Raw genomic sequence first — 16,450 nt, 5'->3', positions numbered from 1 at the left:
GGTCCTTAGTTTCTTCATTTTAATGGATTGACACCAGTTTATCAGCCTCTTATAAAACAAACAAAAATCAACAAAAGTTGGCTGGCCTTGGCCTAAGCCCTTTGAAGCTTTAGCCAGTTGTGGCCGATTGCAAACTAATACACTGTATAACAAACCAAGTCCTAGAGGAAGGAACATCATCATATTAGGCTCTGTTTTTAAACACCATGTGGACTGTAATTCAGAGGAAGAGATAAGAGACTTTGTTTGTTAGTTGGTTACCAGAATTTTTTATTTATTGGTTTGTTTTGTTCCTGCTTTCTGTTCCCTGGAGATCCCCAGTTTTTCTCTCCATACTACTGGCAACCCATTCTTTCAGCTACTGGTATCTTAGTTTCCTGAAATTGAATGTTGATGAGTGACACTGGGATCAGTTTTTTCTTTTTGCTTTAGAGAAAGGCCTGTGAAATCACAATATGCTATTTGATACTATTTTTAAATTGTATAAGCATTGTAGGACTTTCTCAGGTATGCACCCTTACCTTCTAGCTGTAGCAGATCATTTCAGTGGTTGCATTTCTTGTGTTATAATCAAATATATATATATATATATATATATATATATATATTTGTAAAGCTGTGTTAAGATTACTTAGCAGCCTGCCTAAAACTTAGAGCAAATATTTACATGTTTCTGGGAGGCCAAGGAGGGCCTAAAACCTCACTTCTGGGGTGCTCTTCAAGATCATCTACTGAAATGTAAAGCTGTGAATTCATGGGGATAGAGTACCTCATATAACTGAAAAGGAGGTTAGTCTGGATTGACAGAAAAGTTTCAAATGCAATTTTGCTACTTTAGCATAGGTATGGCAAGTATGTTGAGTGTTTTCTGGGGTATGTCCTGTGGATCTTTCTTTAATGAATGGAGAAAATTCATTTTTAGTGCGTTAATTTTAGGGTACATCTAAAATGCTAGAAGGTTAATCCTCTGTCCCCTTACCCTTTTGCACTAATTTGCCTCAGGGTCTGCTTCCTGTTTTTTGTTTTTTGTTTTTTTCCAACATCCTGGCCTACCTGGAAAGTGATCATAATCATAAGAAACACTGGGGAAAACAGATGAGGCTGCTGACTCCAGAGGTGACCACCATAGAGACTCTGTCCCTGAGGCCTGCCTGACTCCCTCAGGGGCTGAGGGATCAGTACCTCCAACACACCATTATATGTGGGTTTCCAGATTCCAGTCCAGGGTGAATTTGGGGCCAGAAGTGGTTGAGTCATTCAAAATTGGTAAATACAAATGAGTATACTGTTGCTGAATTTGTCCCATCCAAGTTGAAAGTGTAGCATTCTGGTAAGTGAAGGGGCTAAAGCAAGGTCCAGGACTTGCATTGAAAAAAACATAGTTAAGCTTCTTTGCAACAGTGAAAATTCTCCTAAGTGAACCAGAAGCTATGTGGCAAGTGGCCAACTGAGGGCTTGGTGGCAGAGTATAAAATTCAGTGTAAGAACATGGCTAATTATTTCTTATAGAAGAAGTTGGATTCCATGGGTTCCAAGAGAAGAAGAGCTACCTCCCCTTCCAGCAGTGTCAGTGGAGACTTTGATGATGGGCACCATTCTGTGTCCACGCCAGGCCCAAGCAGGAAAAGGAGGAGACTTTCCAATCTTCCGACTGTAGACCCTGTAAGTAACTCAGATCACAATTTCTGCCTTCTGCACAATTCCCTACCTTTCCTTTAATGATAAGCAGTTAAGATGCAAGGCCTCTCAGCTTCTTTTTCCTCTGGCTTGATATTCTTAGCCTTTCTTTTATGAAAAGTATATACTTAGCCAGAAGTCTTACAGTAATAGTGTAATTTAATATTATGAAATAATAAAGAATATCATTTTTGTCACATTATATAGTCATTCAAGTAAGTGTGTTCTGTCATGTGCCAAGCACTGTTGTGGTGATTGGGAAAGAGCTGTGTGTAAGACAAGCTAGTTTTTTACATGGAGCTTAGATGCTAGTGTTGGGGAAGCAGAATGTAAACAGATGAACAAATAAATAATAAAGTATCCTCAGCTAGTGATGAGTGCTAAGAAGAAAAGTTGGGATGATATGGGCTGTTTTGGCCCATACCTTCAGGAAAGATTTCTTTGTGATCAGAAGGCAGCAACCCTGCAGAGCACTGGGGAAGGGTGTTCCAGGCAGAGGGGCTGGATCAGGAATGGATTTGATGGGTTGTGATTACAGAGAGATGGTCAAGAGGGAGAAGGAAACTAGCAAAGTCTGCCCAGCCAGAGTATACCCTACGTACTCTGTGTTAGGAGTTTAGATTTTATTCTCTGACTGGTAAGAAGCCCTCTATTGGATGATTTTTAAACAAGAGTGATATGAACTAATTTTGTTTAAAGGAAAAGAAAATCACCAGTAACATATTCTGATGAAAGATTTAATCATTTAAGTGATTTTAAATAAGGAGAGATACTGTCAGCATACTTTAGACTTGGGTTCCCATGTGGGAATTTGGGGATTCATCGTTCTCTACTGGCCTTTTATGTTTTGTTTTTGTTGTTTGTTTTTTTTTAAGAACCCCTACACTGACTTTCTGTTCACTTTTCTGGTGATTTTTCTCCTTTTCCTTTGTGTAGATTGCCGTGTGCCATGAACTCTACAACACCATCCGAGACTATAAGGATGAGCAGGGCAGGCTCCTCTGTGAGCTCTTCATTAGGGCACCAAAGCGAAGGTGAGTGGGAGGGGTTTGGTCCTGGATCCAAGTTGAAAGTGTTTAATAATTGAGTTTTCCTTTGGTAGGAATGGCTTAGATGATACTGGGGTCTAGATTTTAGTTTCAGTTGTCAAGGTGTAGCGAAGCGCATTTTAAAAATTTTTGTCTTAATTAAAGAAAAAAATTTTAGTTGTAAAAAACATACAACATGAAATTTACAGTCTTGATTGTTTTTAAAAAACTTTTAGAAGTAATAGATGAATTCAGCAAAGTTGCAAGATACAAAACCAACATACACAAAAATCAGTTGCATTTCTGTACACTAACAGTGAACAATCCAAAAAGGAGATTAAAGAGTAAACCTAACCAACGAGGTGACAGACTTTACACTGAAAACTATACACTTCTATAAGAAATTAAAACACAAAAAAATGGAAAGATATCCCACGTTCTTTGATTGGAAAACTTAATATTGTTAAGATACCAATACTACCCAAAGCAATCCACAGAGTCAATGCAAAACCTAACAAAATCCCAACAGAATTTTTTTCAGAAACAAAAAAACCCATCCTGAAAAAGAAGAATGAAATTGGAAGACCATATTAGTCAGTGTTCTCCAGAGAATCAGAACCACTAGGATCTATCTACCTACCTACCTATCTAAAATAAATTTGTGTTGTTTTAAGCCATTAATTTTGTGGTAATTTGTTAGAGCAATCATTGGAAACTAATACAATGAGTTAATTAAAGATTTAGATCCATTCATGAATGTTGATGCCACAGTGGGTAGCCAACAAGCTGTAGGTTGATCTGAAGGCAAACCTCTCACTCCAAAGAGCAGAGCCACCAAGGATGCAGTGTCATCATCCTGAAGAGGAGAGCTCTGTAAATTAGTCATGCCAAAAAAGAAGAGTTGTTTTTTTTTTAATGAAATCCCTCTCTAGATTTCAGTTAATCAGTAACAATCTTTTGAAAGTTGTCATTTAATTAGCATATGTTATTAAAAGCCCATATTTATTGCTTACTACATGCTAGACACAGTACTAAGTGCTTTCCAGGCCTCATCTTGTTTAAACCTGAGCAGTATTGTTATCACAGTTTATAGATGACAACTTGTACAAATTCTCAGAACTATTGAGGATAACCAGAATTCAGACTCAGGTTTTTCTGATTCTAAAGCCTGTGGTCTTAACCAGTATGTTGTATAGAGAAGCAGCATCATATTGTAGTACACAAGTACCTCATGGAAAAGGACTGCCCCTCTGCTGCCTGCTTTCCACCAGCTGAGGGGCAGAAAATACAGGCCTTTGGTGCTGGAGCACTGTCTTCTAGCCTCCATGACGCAGTACTTTAGGAGCACTGCTGCCTTCCCCCCCAGTGCTGTGCCTGCCTGCATCTCTGCTCCTCCTCTGTGGAATGCATGTTTTCTCAAGAGCTTGTGGGAAGAAGTACTACTCAGAGCCATGCATTTGTGAATCTCTTTTTGAGACTTTGTTTTGATTAGTATGTTAGGCTGCTTGTACTAGGACATCCAAATTAACAATGGCTGAAACAAGAACAATTGCTTTCTCTCATGTACAAGTCCTATTCTGTGAGGTCTTCAGGGCCGAGATACTGTCTGTCTTTTTATTCTGCTGTGCTTGGGGTTTCGCCCTTGTCTGCATAGTCTGAGACGGCTCACCACCACAACTACCTTCTGGCCCATAGGAAAAAAGAAACATGTTAGGATGTGACCTGGACATGGTACATTTCAGCTCTTGCATTGGTCACATCTTAGCTGCAACGTGGCTAAGAATTTGGCCTTTAGTACCCAGGCAGGAGCTTAGAATGCTGTCATCTTGGGAAGGAGGCAAAATAGGTTTAGGGGTAGCCAGCAGGCTCTGCACATCAGGCAGAGTGTTTCTCACTTTTCTGGTTAAAACTCTTAGTTATGCTTTGACTATTCTTTGGCCATATTATGGCAGGGTGCCCTCACCTATTGTTGAAAGAGAAAAGCTCTTAAGACACGTACTTCACAATCCTATGTGTGTGTGTATGTGTGCACAGAATCTGGAAGAATATTAATAGTGCTTTTAACTCTGGATGAATAGGGACAGTTTTTACTTTTCTATGCTTTTCTGTATGTTGATTTAAGTGGGAAAAATCAGTTAGAGCTATTTCATTTTCAAAGTGAGGAGACCTTGTTTTGACCACATTATATAGAGTGGAATGTTGGGATCCTGACCTTTTTTTCTATATGGCAATTCTGAAAATGTTTGTGAGGAACCCCCTAGCAGAGCTTCTGGGAGATAATGTCCTTTCTAGGTATATGTCCTCATTGCATTGTCAATTGTCTACAGATAATCCCCCAAGCCTGAGAGGCTGCTGAGGCCCAGCTTTAGCAAGGAGCAGTGGACTGTGGCCCATCAGGCCCAGGTGGAGAGAGCCATCTAGGATAGCAAGTTAACAAAGCCCTAATGCTCACTCTGAGAAAGTCCCTTGGTGCCACTGGCAACATTGATATTAGGCCTGGGTGGACCTTTTTTGTTACTCACTGAGACCTTTATGTTCTTACACTTTCTTTGAATAGCAGATTGAATACTTTTATCCCCTCGTACTTAATTTTATAGTTCATTAAAATCGTAAGTAGTTGATAAGGGTTTAAAAACTTAATTTACTCTTCTTCCTTTCCCTTCCTGGAGAATTCAAAGTCATTAGGTGAGGCTGAGCAAGGTAGGAATCTGCAAGGGAGATAAGCGGTGGGGGCATGGGGTAGGGGTTGTAGACAGTAGCCGTGTCACAGGCTTTTACATAACCTTTCCATAAAGTACAAGGGGTAAAAGAGTAACTTGGTCAGTTGAGAAGCTTGGCAGACCATAATCAAGTGACCAAAATCAACCTCATCTAAGTAGTGGCGTGAGTTGAAATCAAGCGCCACCTGATAGAATACAGTGAGATGAATATAGCATCATCAGAATTTATTCCTCAGGAGAAGAGACAACCCCAGATTAAGGGACGCTCTACAAAATAACTGGCCTATAATTTTCAAAAGTATTAAGATCTTCAAAGTCAAGGAAAGACTAAGGAACTGTCTCAGAATGAAGGAAACTGAGGAAACATAACTGAATGCAGCATGATTCACATTGATCCTTTTGCTATAAAGGACAGTTTTGGAACAGTTGGCAAATTATAAATGGGTTCTGAGGATTAGATGGTGAGACTGTATCAAAGTGAATTTTCTGATTTTGATGATTGAACTGTGGTCCTTTTTTGTAGGAAAAACACACAACTCTTCAGCAGCTTACTCTCAAATGATTCAGAAAAAACATTGTGTACTATTGCAATTTTTGTGTTAAAGCAAAAAGTTTTAAAAAATTAAATATATCATACATACATGGCTAAAACATGTCAGCCAGTGAGTGTCCCAGGAGAGATTAAAGCCTTAATGACAACATTCTTCATATGTAGTAACTTACCCTCTTACACATCTAGGATGAGTTTTACCTACCCCTGAGGGAGAATTGTGAAAAACAGTTGCTTAGATAATTTTGCAGAAGGTTTACTTGTCTCATGGAACTCCATTTGAAAAAAAGCCAGAAGGAATAATAATAAACATCCATGAACCAAAACTCAACTTAAGAAATTATTGTAACTACCTTTAAAGTGTCTCCTCCTCTCTGAGAGATAACCACTATCCTTAATTTTCTGTGTATCATTCCCATGCCTTTTTTGTTTTGTCATGTTTGTTCATGTCTTATGCCCTTTTATCTTTGGTAAGCTCCTTGCGCCAAGGGCCTCATCTTTCTCTTTTGTAACTTTAGTACTTGATGTTAGAGCAGCATATATACTAGGCACTTGATAGCACTTGGTAGAGAAAGTTCTGTGGTCACTACCTGAAGAAAGATAATCCATTTGGTAAGTTTATAAAGAGCTTTGGAACATACCTGTTTTCAGCCATGATTGAACCCCATGAAAGGTAAGTCATTTTCATTTGCAGGAGATACCATTGACATGGTTTTAGTGTTGGTGCCTTAAATCTTAAATATTTTGCATATAAAAGACTATCACAGATGTTAATTTAGGTTTCTGTATCACCAGTATGTGTTTTGAAAAGGGCATGCATATTCGTCTTGCTTTTGTTATTCCTTCTCAGTTCCAATAATGAGAGTACATCTAGTATGTTCTGTCACTTGGCGTGTTGGACATTACCACAGAGTTTTGAGACATAACTTTTTATGGGCTTTTGATTAATAAATATCTTTTTAAAAAACATTAAATTATTGACAGAAATCAACCAGACTATTATGAAGTGGTTTCTCAGCCCATTGACTTGATGAAAATCCAACAGAAACTAAAAATGGAAGAGTATGATGATGTTAATCTGCTGACTGCTGACTTCCAGTTGCTTTTTAACAATGCAAAGGCCTATTATAAGGTAAGAAAGCATCAAATTTGGAAGATATCCAATTTGATAATTTTGTGGCTTTTTAATATTTATCAGGCTGGTAGATAAGTAGTGGTTTTTCATTTGGTAGTTTGAGTTTGCATTTCTCTTGTTAGTAAAGAAAACTGAAGATTAATATGATTATGACCCACTCTTGTTTCTTCTGTGTCTGCTCAAATCTTTTGCCTGTTTCTTTCTTGGGTTGTTTGTCATTTTCATATTTATTTTCAGAAATTTTTTTGTTCTAGATACTAATCCTTTTTTTGGTTATGTGTGTTGCAAATATCTTCTCCCACTGTTTGGCTATTTTTTCACTCTTTGTGGTGTCTTTTTTTTTTTAATATTTATATATTTATTTTGGCTGCACCAGGTCTTAGTTGCAGCATGTTTGGTTGCAGCATGCAGGATCTTTAGTTGTGGCATGTGGACTTCTTAGTTGCGGCATGCATGTGGGATCTAGTTCCCCGACCAGGGATCGAACCCAGGCCCCCTGCATTGGGAGCGTGGAGTCCCACCCACTGGACCACCAGGGAAGTCCCTGTGGTGTCTTTTGATGAACAGAAGGTTTTTAATTTTAATATAGTTAGATTTATTAGTCTTTAACTTTGTGGTTTATCCTTCTTTATATCTTGTTTCAGAAATCTCTCCTGCGCAAAGATTATAAAGATATTCTCTTATTTTCTTCTAAAAGTTTAATAGTCTTGTCTTTCGTATATAAGCCTTTAGTGCAGCTGGGATTGATTGTTGTGTCTTCTCTGAGGTAGGGATCTGTTTTTTTTCCACAGGTATAAGCAGCATCTTGAAATGGCCATCCGCTTCACATTTGTCTGTGGTGTTAATGCTGGCATTGATTCCATGTGCTCATGGGTCTCTTTGTGGCCCTTTATTCTGCTCCTTTTGTTCTGGCCAGCTTATCTAAAACTGGGCTATTCTATTTCTACCTTAATTTCTATGGCTTTATAATTCTTTATCTGGCAAAGAAACTGTTTTGATTATTTTTATACATTTTAACATTAGTGTGTTAAGTCAACAAGCACCAAAAAGATTGTTTGAATTTGTATTGGAATTGCATTGGCTCTGTAGATTGTATTTTGGAGAATTGACATAATTGTGATGTTGATTATTCCAGTCTGTGAATTTGGTACATCTTCATTTATTTGTCTAAAATAGCATAACTTTAAATGTTTTTTCATCAAGATTCTGCAAAAATGTTAGATTTATTCTTAATGCTGTGTGTATATATTGTTTCTTTAATTAAGATATAATTCACACACTCTTTTAAAGTGTAGAGTTTGGGGCTTCCCTGGTGGCGCAGTGGTTAAGAATCTGCCTACCAATGCAGGGGACACGGGTTCGAGCCCTGACCTGGGAAGATCCCACATGCCACAGAGCAACTAAGCCCATGTGCCACAGCTACTGAGCCTGTGCTCTAGAACCCGCGAGCCACAACTACTGAGCCTACATGCCACAACTACTAAAGCCCATGCGCCTAGAGCCCACGCTTCACAACAAGAGAAGCCACCGCAATGAGAAGACTACACACCACAGCGAAGAGTAGCCCCTGCTCGCTGCAACTAGAGAAAGACTGCGTGCAGCAATGAAGACCCAATGCAGCCAAATAAATAAATAAATAAATAAATAAATAAATAAATTGGTATCTTAAATGCCCTTCTAAATAATGCAAAACCTTAGAATAATGTAACTGATCTTTTTATTTATGCTATTGATGTTTTGTATTTTATTTCTGTTGTGATAAATTTTTAATCCCATAAAATAATGTTACTGTTTTGTATAGTCAGTGTTTTTACTTACAAACATATTACTGTCTTTATTCTTCATTCTTGTATTGCTATTGAGAAATCATCTGTCGGTATAACTATTTCCTTTGAAGGTTACCTGTCTTTTCTTTCTAGCTATCTTTAGTATTTTCTTTATGTCTTTTATATTCTACAGTTTCACTGTGATATGTCTAGATACGAATATCTTATTATTATAGAATTTGGGAGTTGTAGATCTTTTTAAATCTTTGGGTTGGGATTTTTCATCAGTTCTGGAAAGTTTTCAGCCATTATGTCTTTGTGTATTGCCCTTTCCCCATTCTCTCTTCTTGTAGAACTCTGTCTGGATGTTATATTAGAACTCTCTTAGGTTTCCATTTCTCTTAACTTTTTGTAGTCCCCTTTTTTGTGTCAGTATTGCTTTTTAGGTCATATTTTTAGTTCTTATATTTTTCTTTTTTTATAATATATATATATATTTTAAATTTATTTGTTTTATTTATTTATTTTTGGCTGCATTGGATCTTCGTTGCAGTACACGGGCTTCTCATTGCAGTGGCTTCTCTTGTTGCAGAGCACGGGCTGTAGGCACACGGGCTTCAGTAGTTGTGGTGCACGGGCTTCAGTAGTTGTGGCTCATGGGCTCTAGAGCACAGGCTCAGTAGTTGTGGCGCACGGGCTTAGTTGCTTAGCGGCATGTTGGATCTTCCTGGACCAGGGCTTGAACCCGTGTCCCCTGCATTGGCAGGTGGATTCTTAACCACTGTGCCATCAGGGAAGCCCCCAGTTCTTATATTTTTCTTTGAAATCTGCTCTTAAACCAATCTATTGAGTTCTTACATTTTAATGTTTATATTTTTCTTATTTTCAAAGTAGTTTCTATTTTGGGGATTGCTTATGTCTTCAGTCCTATTATTTCTTTAAACGTTTTCAACATATTTTTTATTCTGTAGCAGATAATTCAATATCTGAATTATTTGCATGTGTTTTTGTTGTCATTTCTGCTAGCTTTCTCTTGTGACTCTTTTCTTATTTTTTCCCTTTGATATTTGGCTGCACTGGGTCTTTGTTGCTGTGCATGGGCTTTCTCTGGTTGTGGCAAGCGGGGGCTACTCTTTGTTGCGGTGCGTGGGCTTCTCATTGCGGTGGCTTCTCATTGCGGAGCACAGGCTCTAAGCGCGCAGGCTTCAGTAGCTGCAGCACATGGGCTCTGTAGTCATGGTGCGCAGGTTCTAGAGTACAGGCTCAGTAGTTGTGGTGGGTGGGCTTGTTGCTCCTCAGCATGTGGGATCTTCCCGGACCGGGGCACGAACCCGTGTCCCCTGCATCGGCAGGCGGACTCTCAACCACTGCGCCACCAGGGAAGGCCTCTTGTGATTCTTATTCTTGTGTGTTTCATGAATTTTGACTATGAGCTTATATTTCTTGGAACTTTATCTATAGGGAGACTTAGGCTTAGATTGAAGTTGGGTTTATCTAGAGAAGATTTGTTGCTTATCCCAGTTACCTGGCCTCTCTTTGTTAGGGCTTATGGTGAAGAGTTCTCAGAGGAGATTCCTCTCATGCCTCTCTTCTCTCCACAGTGCCATGGGTTTAGCTGGGTGGAGGTTGAGGTGGGTAGTCTTCCTTTTCCCTGGCAGCAGAGAAACTGAATTGTTTTGAATTCCCAGTTACACTGCATCCATGGCCTTTGGATTCCCAGCTTTGGGCAGACCCTGGCCTTTTATCTCTTGTCCTTGCAGCCTCAAGGAGGCTTGAAAACTAAAGGTTAGGTTATCTTGTCTTATAGGTGCCTTCAGGTGAGGACAGTGTTCTTGTTCATCCGGGTTCCTGCTTTTACTCTATTCATGCTTTTATGAACATTGCTTACTCCTTATTGGCAGCACATGGATACATTTTTAAAGCTTTACTGTTTGTTTAACATTGCATCCAGCATTATTCTTTTTCTTTTTTAAAAATATTTATTTATTTGGCTGCACCGGGTCTTAGTTGTGGCGTGGGGGGGTCTTTGTTGTAGCACGAGGGATGTTTAACTGTGGCATGTGGGATCTAGTTCCCTGAGCAGGGATCAAACCCGGGCCCCCTGCATTAGGAGCACAGAGTCTTAGCCACTGGACCACCAGGGAAGTCCCCCAGCATTGTTCTTACTGGAAAGTTTCAGTTAGTTTATCCCCACCATACTTCAGGAAAAGAAAATATTCAAATAAGGTGTTAAATAGTTTTAAAATAGAAGTGATAATCAGGACAATCATTAGCTTCTGTCCTTTAGTCTTGTATCCCTTAAGTTGGGTCTTATCCTTTAAATTGCCTTTCTTAGTGTATTAGTAATAATTAGCCTTTATTTACCAAATCATTTATTTTTTTCTTCAAGTCTTTCTGTAATGAGATAAGGCATAAATAAATAAAATAATTTGATTCCAGAATGCCTTTAAAACATACACTTAGTTCTTCAGAAGAGGAATTGAGGCCCATGTATCTTTTACTCGTAAGAATTTTTAAATTTGTAATAGAGTTTTCAAAGTTATGTCTTAGAATACCAATCTGCTGGAACAGGGTGCTTTAAAAGTAGTAATTGATTTACAATAAAACACTAAAGTGATATTTTTGTTCTCTTCTTGCTAACGTACAGCCAGATTCTCCTGAATATAAAGCTGCTTGCAAACTTTGGGATTTGTACCTTCGAACAAGAAATGAGTTTGTTCAGAAAGGAGAAGCAGATGATGAAGATGATGATGAAGATGGGCAAGACAATCAAGGCACAGTGACCGAAGGAGTAAGTGTGCCACTGGAAGAGGTGATAGATAGGCTACTGGGAGGTGGATGAGGCCCCTGCCTGTGATTTCTCTTGGCCACTGTGGGCAGGTGGACTTTCTGTGCAGTTGTGTTGGTAAGTGGGAGGGTAAAGGGACACACAGCCAGCGAGCCCCACTCTAGTTACAAGGGATCCTAGGACATCCTGCACTACATGTAACATGCATGGTTGCTTTCATGAATTGCTCTTACATTAATGCATATTTCCTGCTCAGTTTTAAAGAGAATCTTCATATTATCAAGGACTGGTCCAGTATTGCTATATTGAGATATTTTGTAAGGGTAGGCAGTGTTGTGATTGAAAGTTGGAAAGTTGATGGAGTCACTTTAGTTAGGAATATTTTTGTGGGTTAGGCTGGTTCCTAGAACATGCCAGGTGTGTTCCTGCCTCTGGAATTTTGCAGTTGCTCTTACTTCTGCTTCCTTTGACTCTGCCTGTGACTATGTCTCCTGCATTATTCTAACATCACTTAAAATAATGTAAACTGGGAGAAGACTTTCCTAACCACTCTGTAAAATTGTTTACTCTGTGCTCCTCCTTTCCCATCATCACATCACTCTGTTCTGTGATCTATAGTTTTTATCACTATATGTGAAATAACGTATTTAGAGTTAGTTTATGTGTTTACTTTCTGTCTTCCTCAAGTAAAATGATAGCTCCACAAAAGATATCACCTTGTTCACCTATTCTGGCATCTAGACTCTGCCCGACATGTAGGTACTGAAAAATACTTGCTGAATGAACACACATGTTTAGAAAGAGGAAAAAGAACAGTAAAAGGAATTGCATCTTTCTTCTGCAACTAAATAGTAAGACTCCCAAAGAATAAGTTATGTGAATGCATTCATACTCCCTGCTCCCTTTGTCATCTGCAACATTTTTCCAAAGTAGCTGGTTGGGTTGGGAGAAGAGGAATCTTGGCTGCAGGACATAACCCACCTCTTCGAAGCTTACTCTGTAGTGTCATGTCTTAACTAGTAAGTAAATGACTTAAATACGAGTATTTTCATCTGCTTTCATCAGTGTTATCTTGGTTCTTCTCTAAGCTTAGGTGGTTGGGGAGTCTCAGCTAGTCACATATCTTATATGTTAAATATTTTTTGCGTGTCTGTTTGCCAGGTGCTGTGCTGGTAGGCTCAAGAGATGTCAGTACCCTCTCTCTGGGCTTAATGTTGGACTTTAAAATTGAGACTTTACTAAATAAGACTTATGTTGGATTAGGACAAAAATACTAGTGCTTTTATGATTTAAACCAGAATTAACCATTAATCTTTACTTTATATGCCCAAAACATGGTTTGGACTTAAAGTACTATTTAATATAAACCTTGACTGAGACATCCCATTTCTGACTGTAGAACAGGGGTCCATGGCCTGTTAGGAACCGGGCTGCACAGCAGGAGGTGAGCGGCAGGTGAGCGAGCGACGCTTCCATCTGCCGCTCCCCATTGCTCTCATTACCACCTGAACCATCCTCTGCATTGCTCGCATTACCGCCTGACCACCCACCCTCCCCATCCGCGGAAAAATTTTCTTCCACGAAACCTGTCCCTGGGGCCAAAAAGCTTGGGGACTGCTGCTGTAGAAACTGGCTTCAGACTTAGGCCCTCCCTGGCCACCTACTCTTTGGGACATATCTTTTCCCATATTGAAGCAGTGACTAAGGTAGGAGTAAGCCAGCCAGTGTGGAGAGCAGAAGTGATTACATCAATTGGCTTAATTTCCATTCAATTTTGATATAACTTGAATTCGGTTGTTAGATCTGGCAGAGCACCCCATAGTTAAAAGTATGTAGTTCCAGAAGTATGTAGTTGTTCCACCAGAATACCAAGATTTCAGTAGACGTGAATAGCAGATACAGAAATGGGCAGGTATCATGGGGCACGTTTTCTCCATCTCAGTTATTCAGACCCCCGAAAGGTATGCATTTCCATCATTTCAAACATACGGCGCTTTAACTTCAGTGTTGCAGTGTTTGCTGTGAATAGATTTCAGTAAAAGGACCTGATTCAAAGGATTTAGTTACTGAAATAATATTAGTGGCCTCATTAGTTTCAAATATGCTGTCCTGTAACCCCTCATGACCAGTATCAGAGAATTTCTGTGGTATTCTTGAAAATTGTACTTAAAATAAGTATTGTTTAGAAGTTGCTCTTTTGAATTAGCTGTAAAATTTTAGAAGCTGTTTAATATCAGCATTTATTTTTGGATTTTTCTCACCAAGGTACATATTTCTTCCCTCTCTCATTCCTTACAACCGCCTCTCCCCAGTCTTCTCCAAGTTACTTAAAGGAGATCCTGGAGCAGCTTCTTGAAGCCATAGTTGTAGCCACAAATCCATCAGGACGTCTCATTAGTGAACTTTTTCAGAAACTGCCTTCTAAAGTGGTAAGTGATGCAGTTGAAGACAGGTGGATTAAAGTGTTTTTTGGTTTTTGTTTTAAGTACTTCAGAAATTCTGTTCTTAGTAAATAAAGTAAGACTAACGCAAGGCATTGGAGATAGCCAAGAGATCCTCCTCATGGCCTCAGCAGTAAGCACATAGGATATGTTCTGTCATTTTACTTCAGCAAAAGGTTGTGGATTGTTTTTTAAATTCTTTTTGTTTTTTTGATTGGTAATTCATTTTGTTTTTTGTTTCTGTGATCGTAAAATATACAATAACATAAGATTTACCTTTTAACCATTTTAAGTGTACAGTTCAGTGGCATTAAGTACATTCATATTATTGTGCAACTGTCACTACCATCCTACTCCAGAACTTTTTCATTTTCCTACCCATTAAACAATAACTCTCCACTTTTCCCTCCTGCCAGTCCCTGGAAACCACAGTTCTGCTTCTGTGAATTTGACTACTCTAAGTACCTCATTTAAGAGGAATCATACAGTATTTGTTCTTTTGTGTCTGCCTTATTTCACTTACTGTAGTTTATCCACGTTGTAGTATGTGTCAGGATTTCCTTCCTCTTTAAGGCTGAATCCATTGTATATATATACCACGTATTACTACTTTTTGTTTATCCATTCATTTGTTGATGGACATTTGGGTTGTTTCTAAGATTAGTAATTCTTAAATGATCAACTAGGGGAGGGGGGAGAAAAAGATAAAATAAGCAGCTAAACTAAACCTTTTATTTATAAAAGAGAAGCCACATTCTCTACTCAGGAGACAGAATGAGAGGAAGATAAATGAGTTCTTCCTCTCTTAGTTCTCTTTGATCGTCTGGTGATAAAGAAGAGAGCGAGACCTAATAAGTACTCTTCTACCCCAAAGAGGAAGAGGGTTTCTAGACCAATGAAACCCTTTAAAAGTGTTAGAACCCCTTGTGGCTTCACATCCAAGAAGCAATTAGCATAGCTAAAGTTCCACTTTAGCCTTTGGAACTACAAAAATTTCTGTGGCCTCTGCATTCTTATATTTCTAGATAAAGACATACTTTTAGGAGTACTCTACTGTAATGCTTAACTCCATTGTGACCATTCTCTTTTTTTTTTTTTTTTTTTTTTTTTTTGCGGTACGCGGGCCTCTCACTGTTGTGGCCTCTCCCGCCGCGGAGCGCAGGCTCCGGACGCGCAGGTTCAGCGGCCACGGCTCACAGGCCCAGCCGCTTCACGGCATGTGGGATCCTCCCGGACCGGGGCACGAACCCGCGTCCCCTGCATCGGCAGGCGGACTCCCAACCACTGCGCCACCAGGGAAGCCCCCATTCTCTTTTTTTAATCTAACTCTTAAGGACAAGGACTGACACATTTTCGTTTATGTCCCTGCCACGTAATTGGAACCCAGCATGTCAGAGGTTTGCTAGAAGTGCTTGTTGACTGCTGGGTAGCATGCAGCTTTACCCATCAGTCATCAACAAGACTAGTTATTTACAATGTGACTAGTTGTAGGACAATTACAACATTAGAAATAAAGCATATCTGACCACTGCTGTCCTAAGCATGGATCTGATTAGAAAAATCTAATGATTATATTGGTTATACATTTAAAATTTCAAGGAAAGAAAAAACCAGTAAGACAATTCTTCAAAAATGAAACATAGAATTATTATATGATCCAGCAATTCTACTTTGGATATATACCAAAATGGTGTAAGCAAGGTCTCAAAGAGGTATTTGTACAACCATGTTCATAGCAGTATTATTCACAATAGCTGAAACATGGAAGCGACCCAGGTGTTCCTCTACATGTGAGTGAATAAATAAAATATATATACAGACAATGGAGTATTATTCAGCCTTTAAGAAGAATGAAATTCTGACCCATGCTGCAGTAAGAATGAACCCTGAACACATTATGCTAAGTGAAATAAGCCTGTCACAAAAGAACAAATATTGTATGATTCCTGTTTTAGGACATACTTAGAGTAGCCAAATTCATAGAGAGAAAAAGTAAAATTGTGGTTTCCAGGGAATGACAGGAGGGGAAGGTGGATAGCTGTTGTTTAATGGGTATGGAGTTTCAGTTTGGGAAGGTGAAAAGTTCTGGAGATGGATGATGGTGATGGTTGCACAATAATGTGAATGTATTTAAAGCCACTGAACTGTATACTTAAAAAGTTTAAGTGGTAAATTTTATGTATTTTTTACCACAATAAAGAAATAAGAAAAGAGTACAGTCTTTACTCAGGATTTATTCTTACTCTGCATGATACAATCAGTAGTGATCAAGCCATCAAGGGTGAGTTGGATGACTAAAACATTACTACCCAGTTCCTCCATTCTGGGAGGGTTTTCAGGGACAC

General features: G+C 39.0%; 1 protein-coding gene across 1 annotated transcript in view; it reads left to right on the top strand.

Annotated features, from left to right (window-relative positions):
• The first annotated feature begins 1,524 nt into the window (after window positions 1-1,524).
• Window positions 1,525-16,450, top strand: part of PBRM1 (polybromo 1) — a 98,019-nt gene continuing 83,093 nt past the window's right edge. The window contains 5 exon segments of the mRNA XM_007451866.1: window positions 1,525-1,662; window positions 2,614-2,711; window positions 6,960-7,107; window positions 11,524-11,667; window positions 13,977-14,093. Coding sequence (XP_007451928.1) covers window positions 1,525-1,662; window positions 2,614-2,711; window positions 6,960-7,107; window positions 11,524-11,667; window positions 13,977-14,093 — 645 coding nt within the window.

Source organism: Lipotes vexillifer, unplaced genomic scaffold (assembly GCF_000442215.2).
Source record: "Lipotes vexillifer unplaced genomic scaffold, Lipotes_vexillifer_v1.1 scaffold500, whole genome shotgun sequence".
Taxonomy (NCBI): Eukaryota; Metazoa; Chordata; class Mammalia; order Artiodactyla; family Lipotidae; genus Lipotes; species Lipotes vexillifer.
This window is presented reverse-complemented; position numbering and strand designations above follow the sequence as displayed.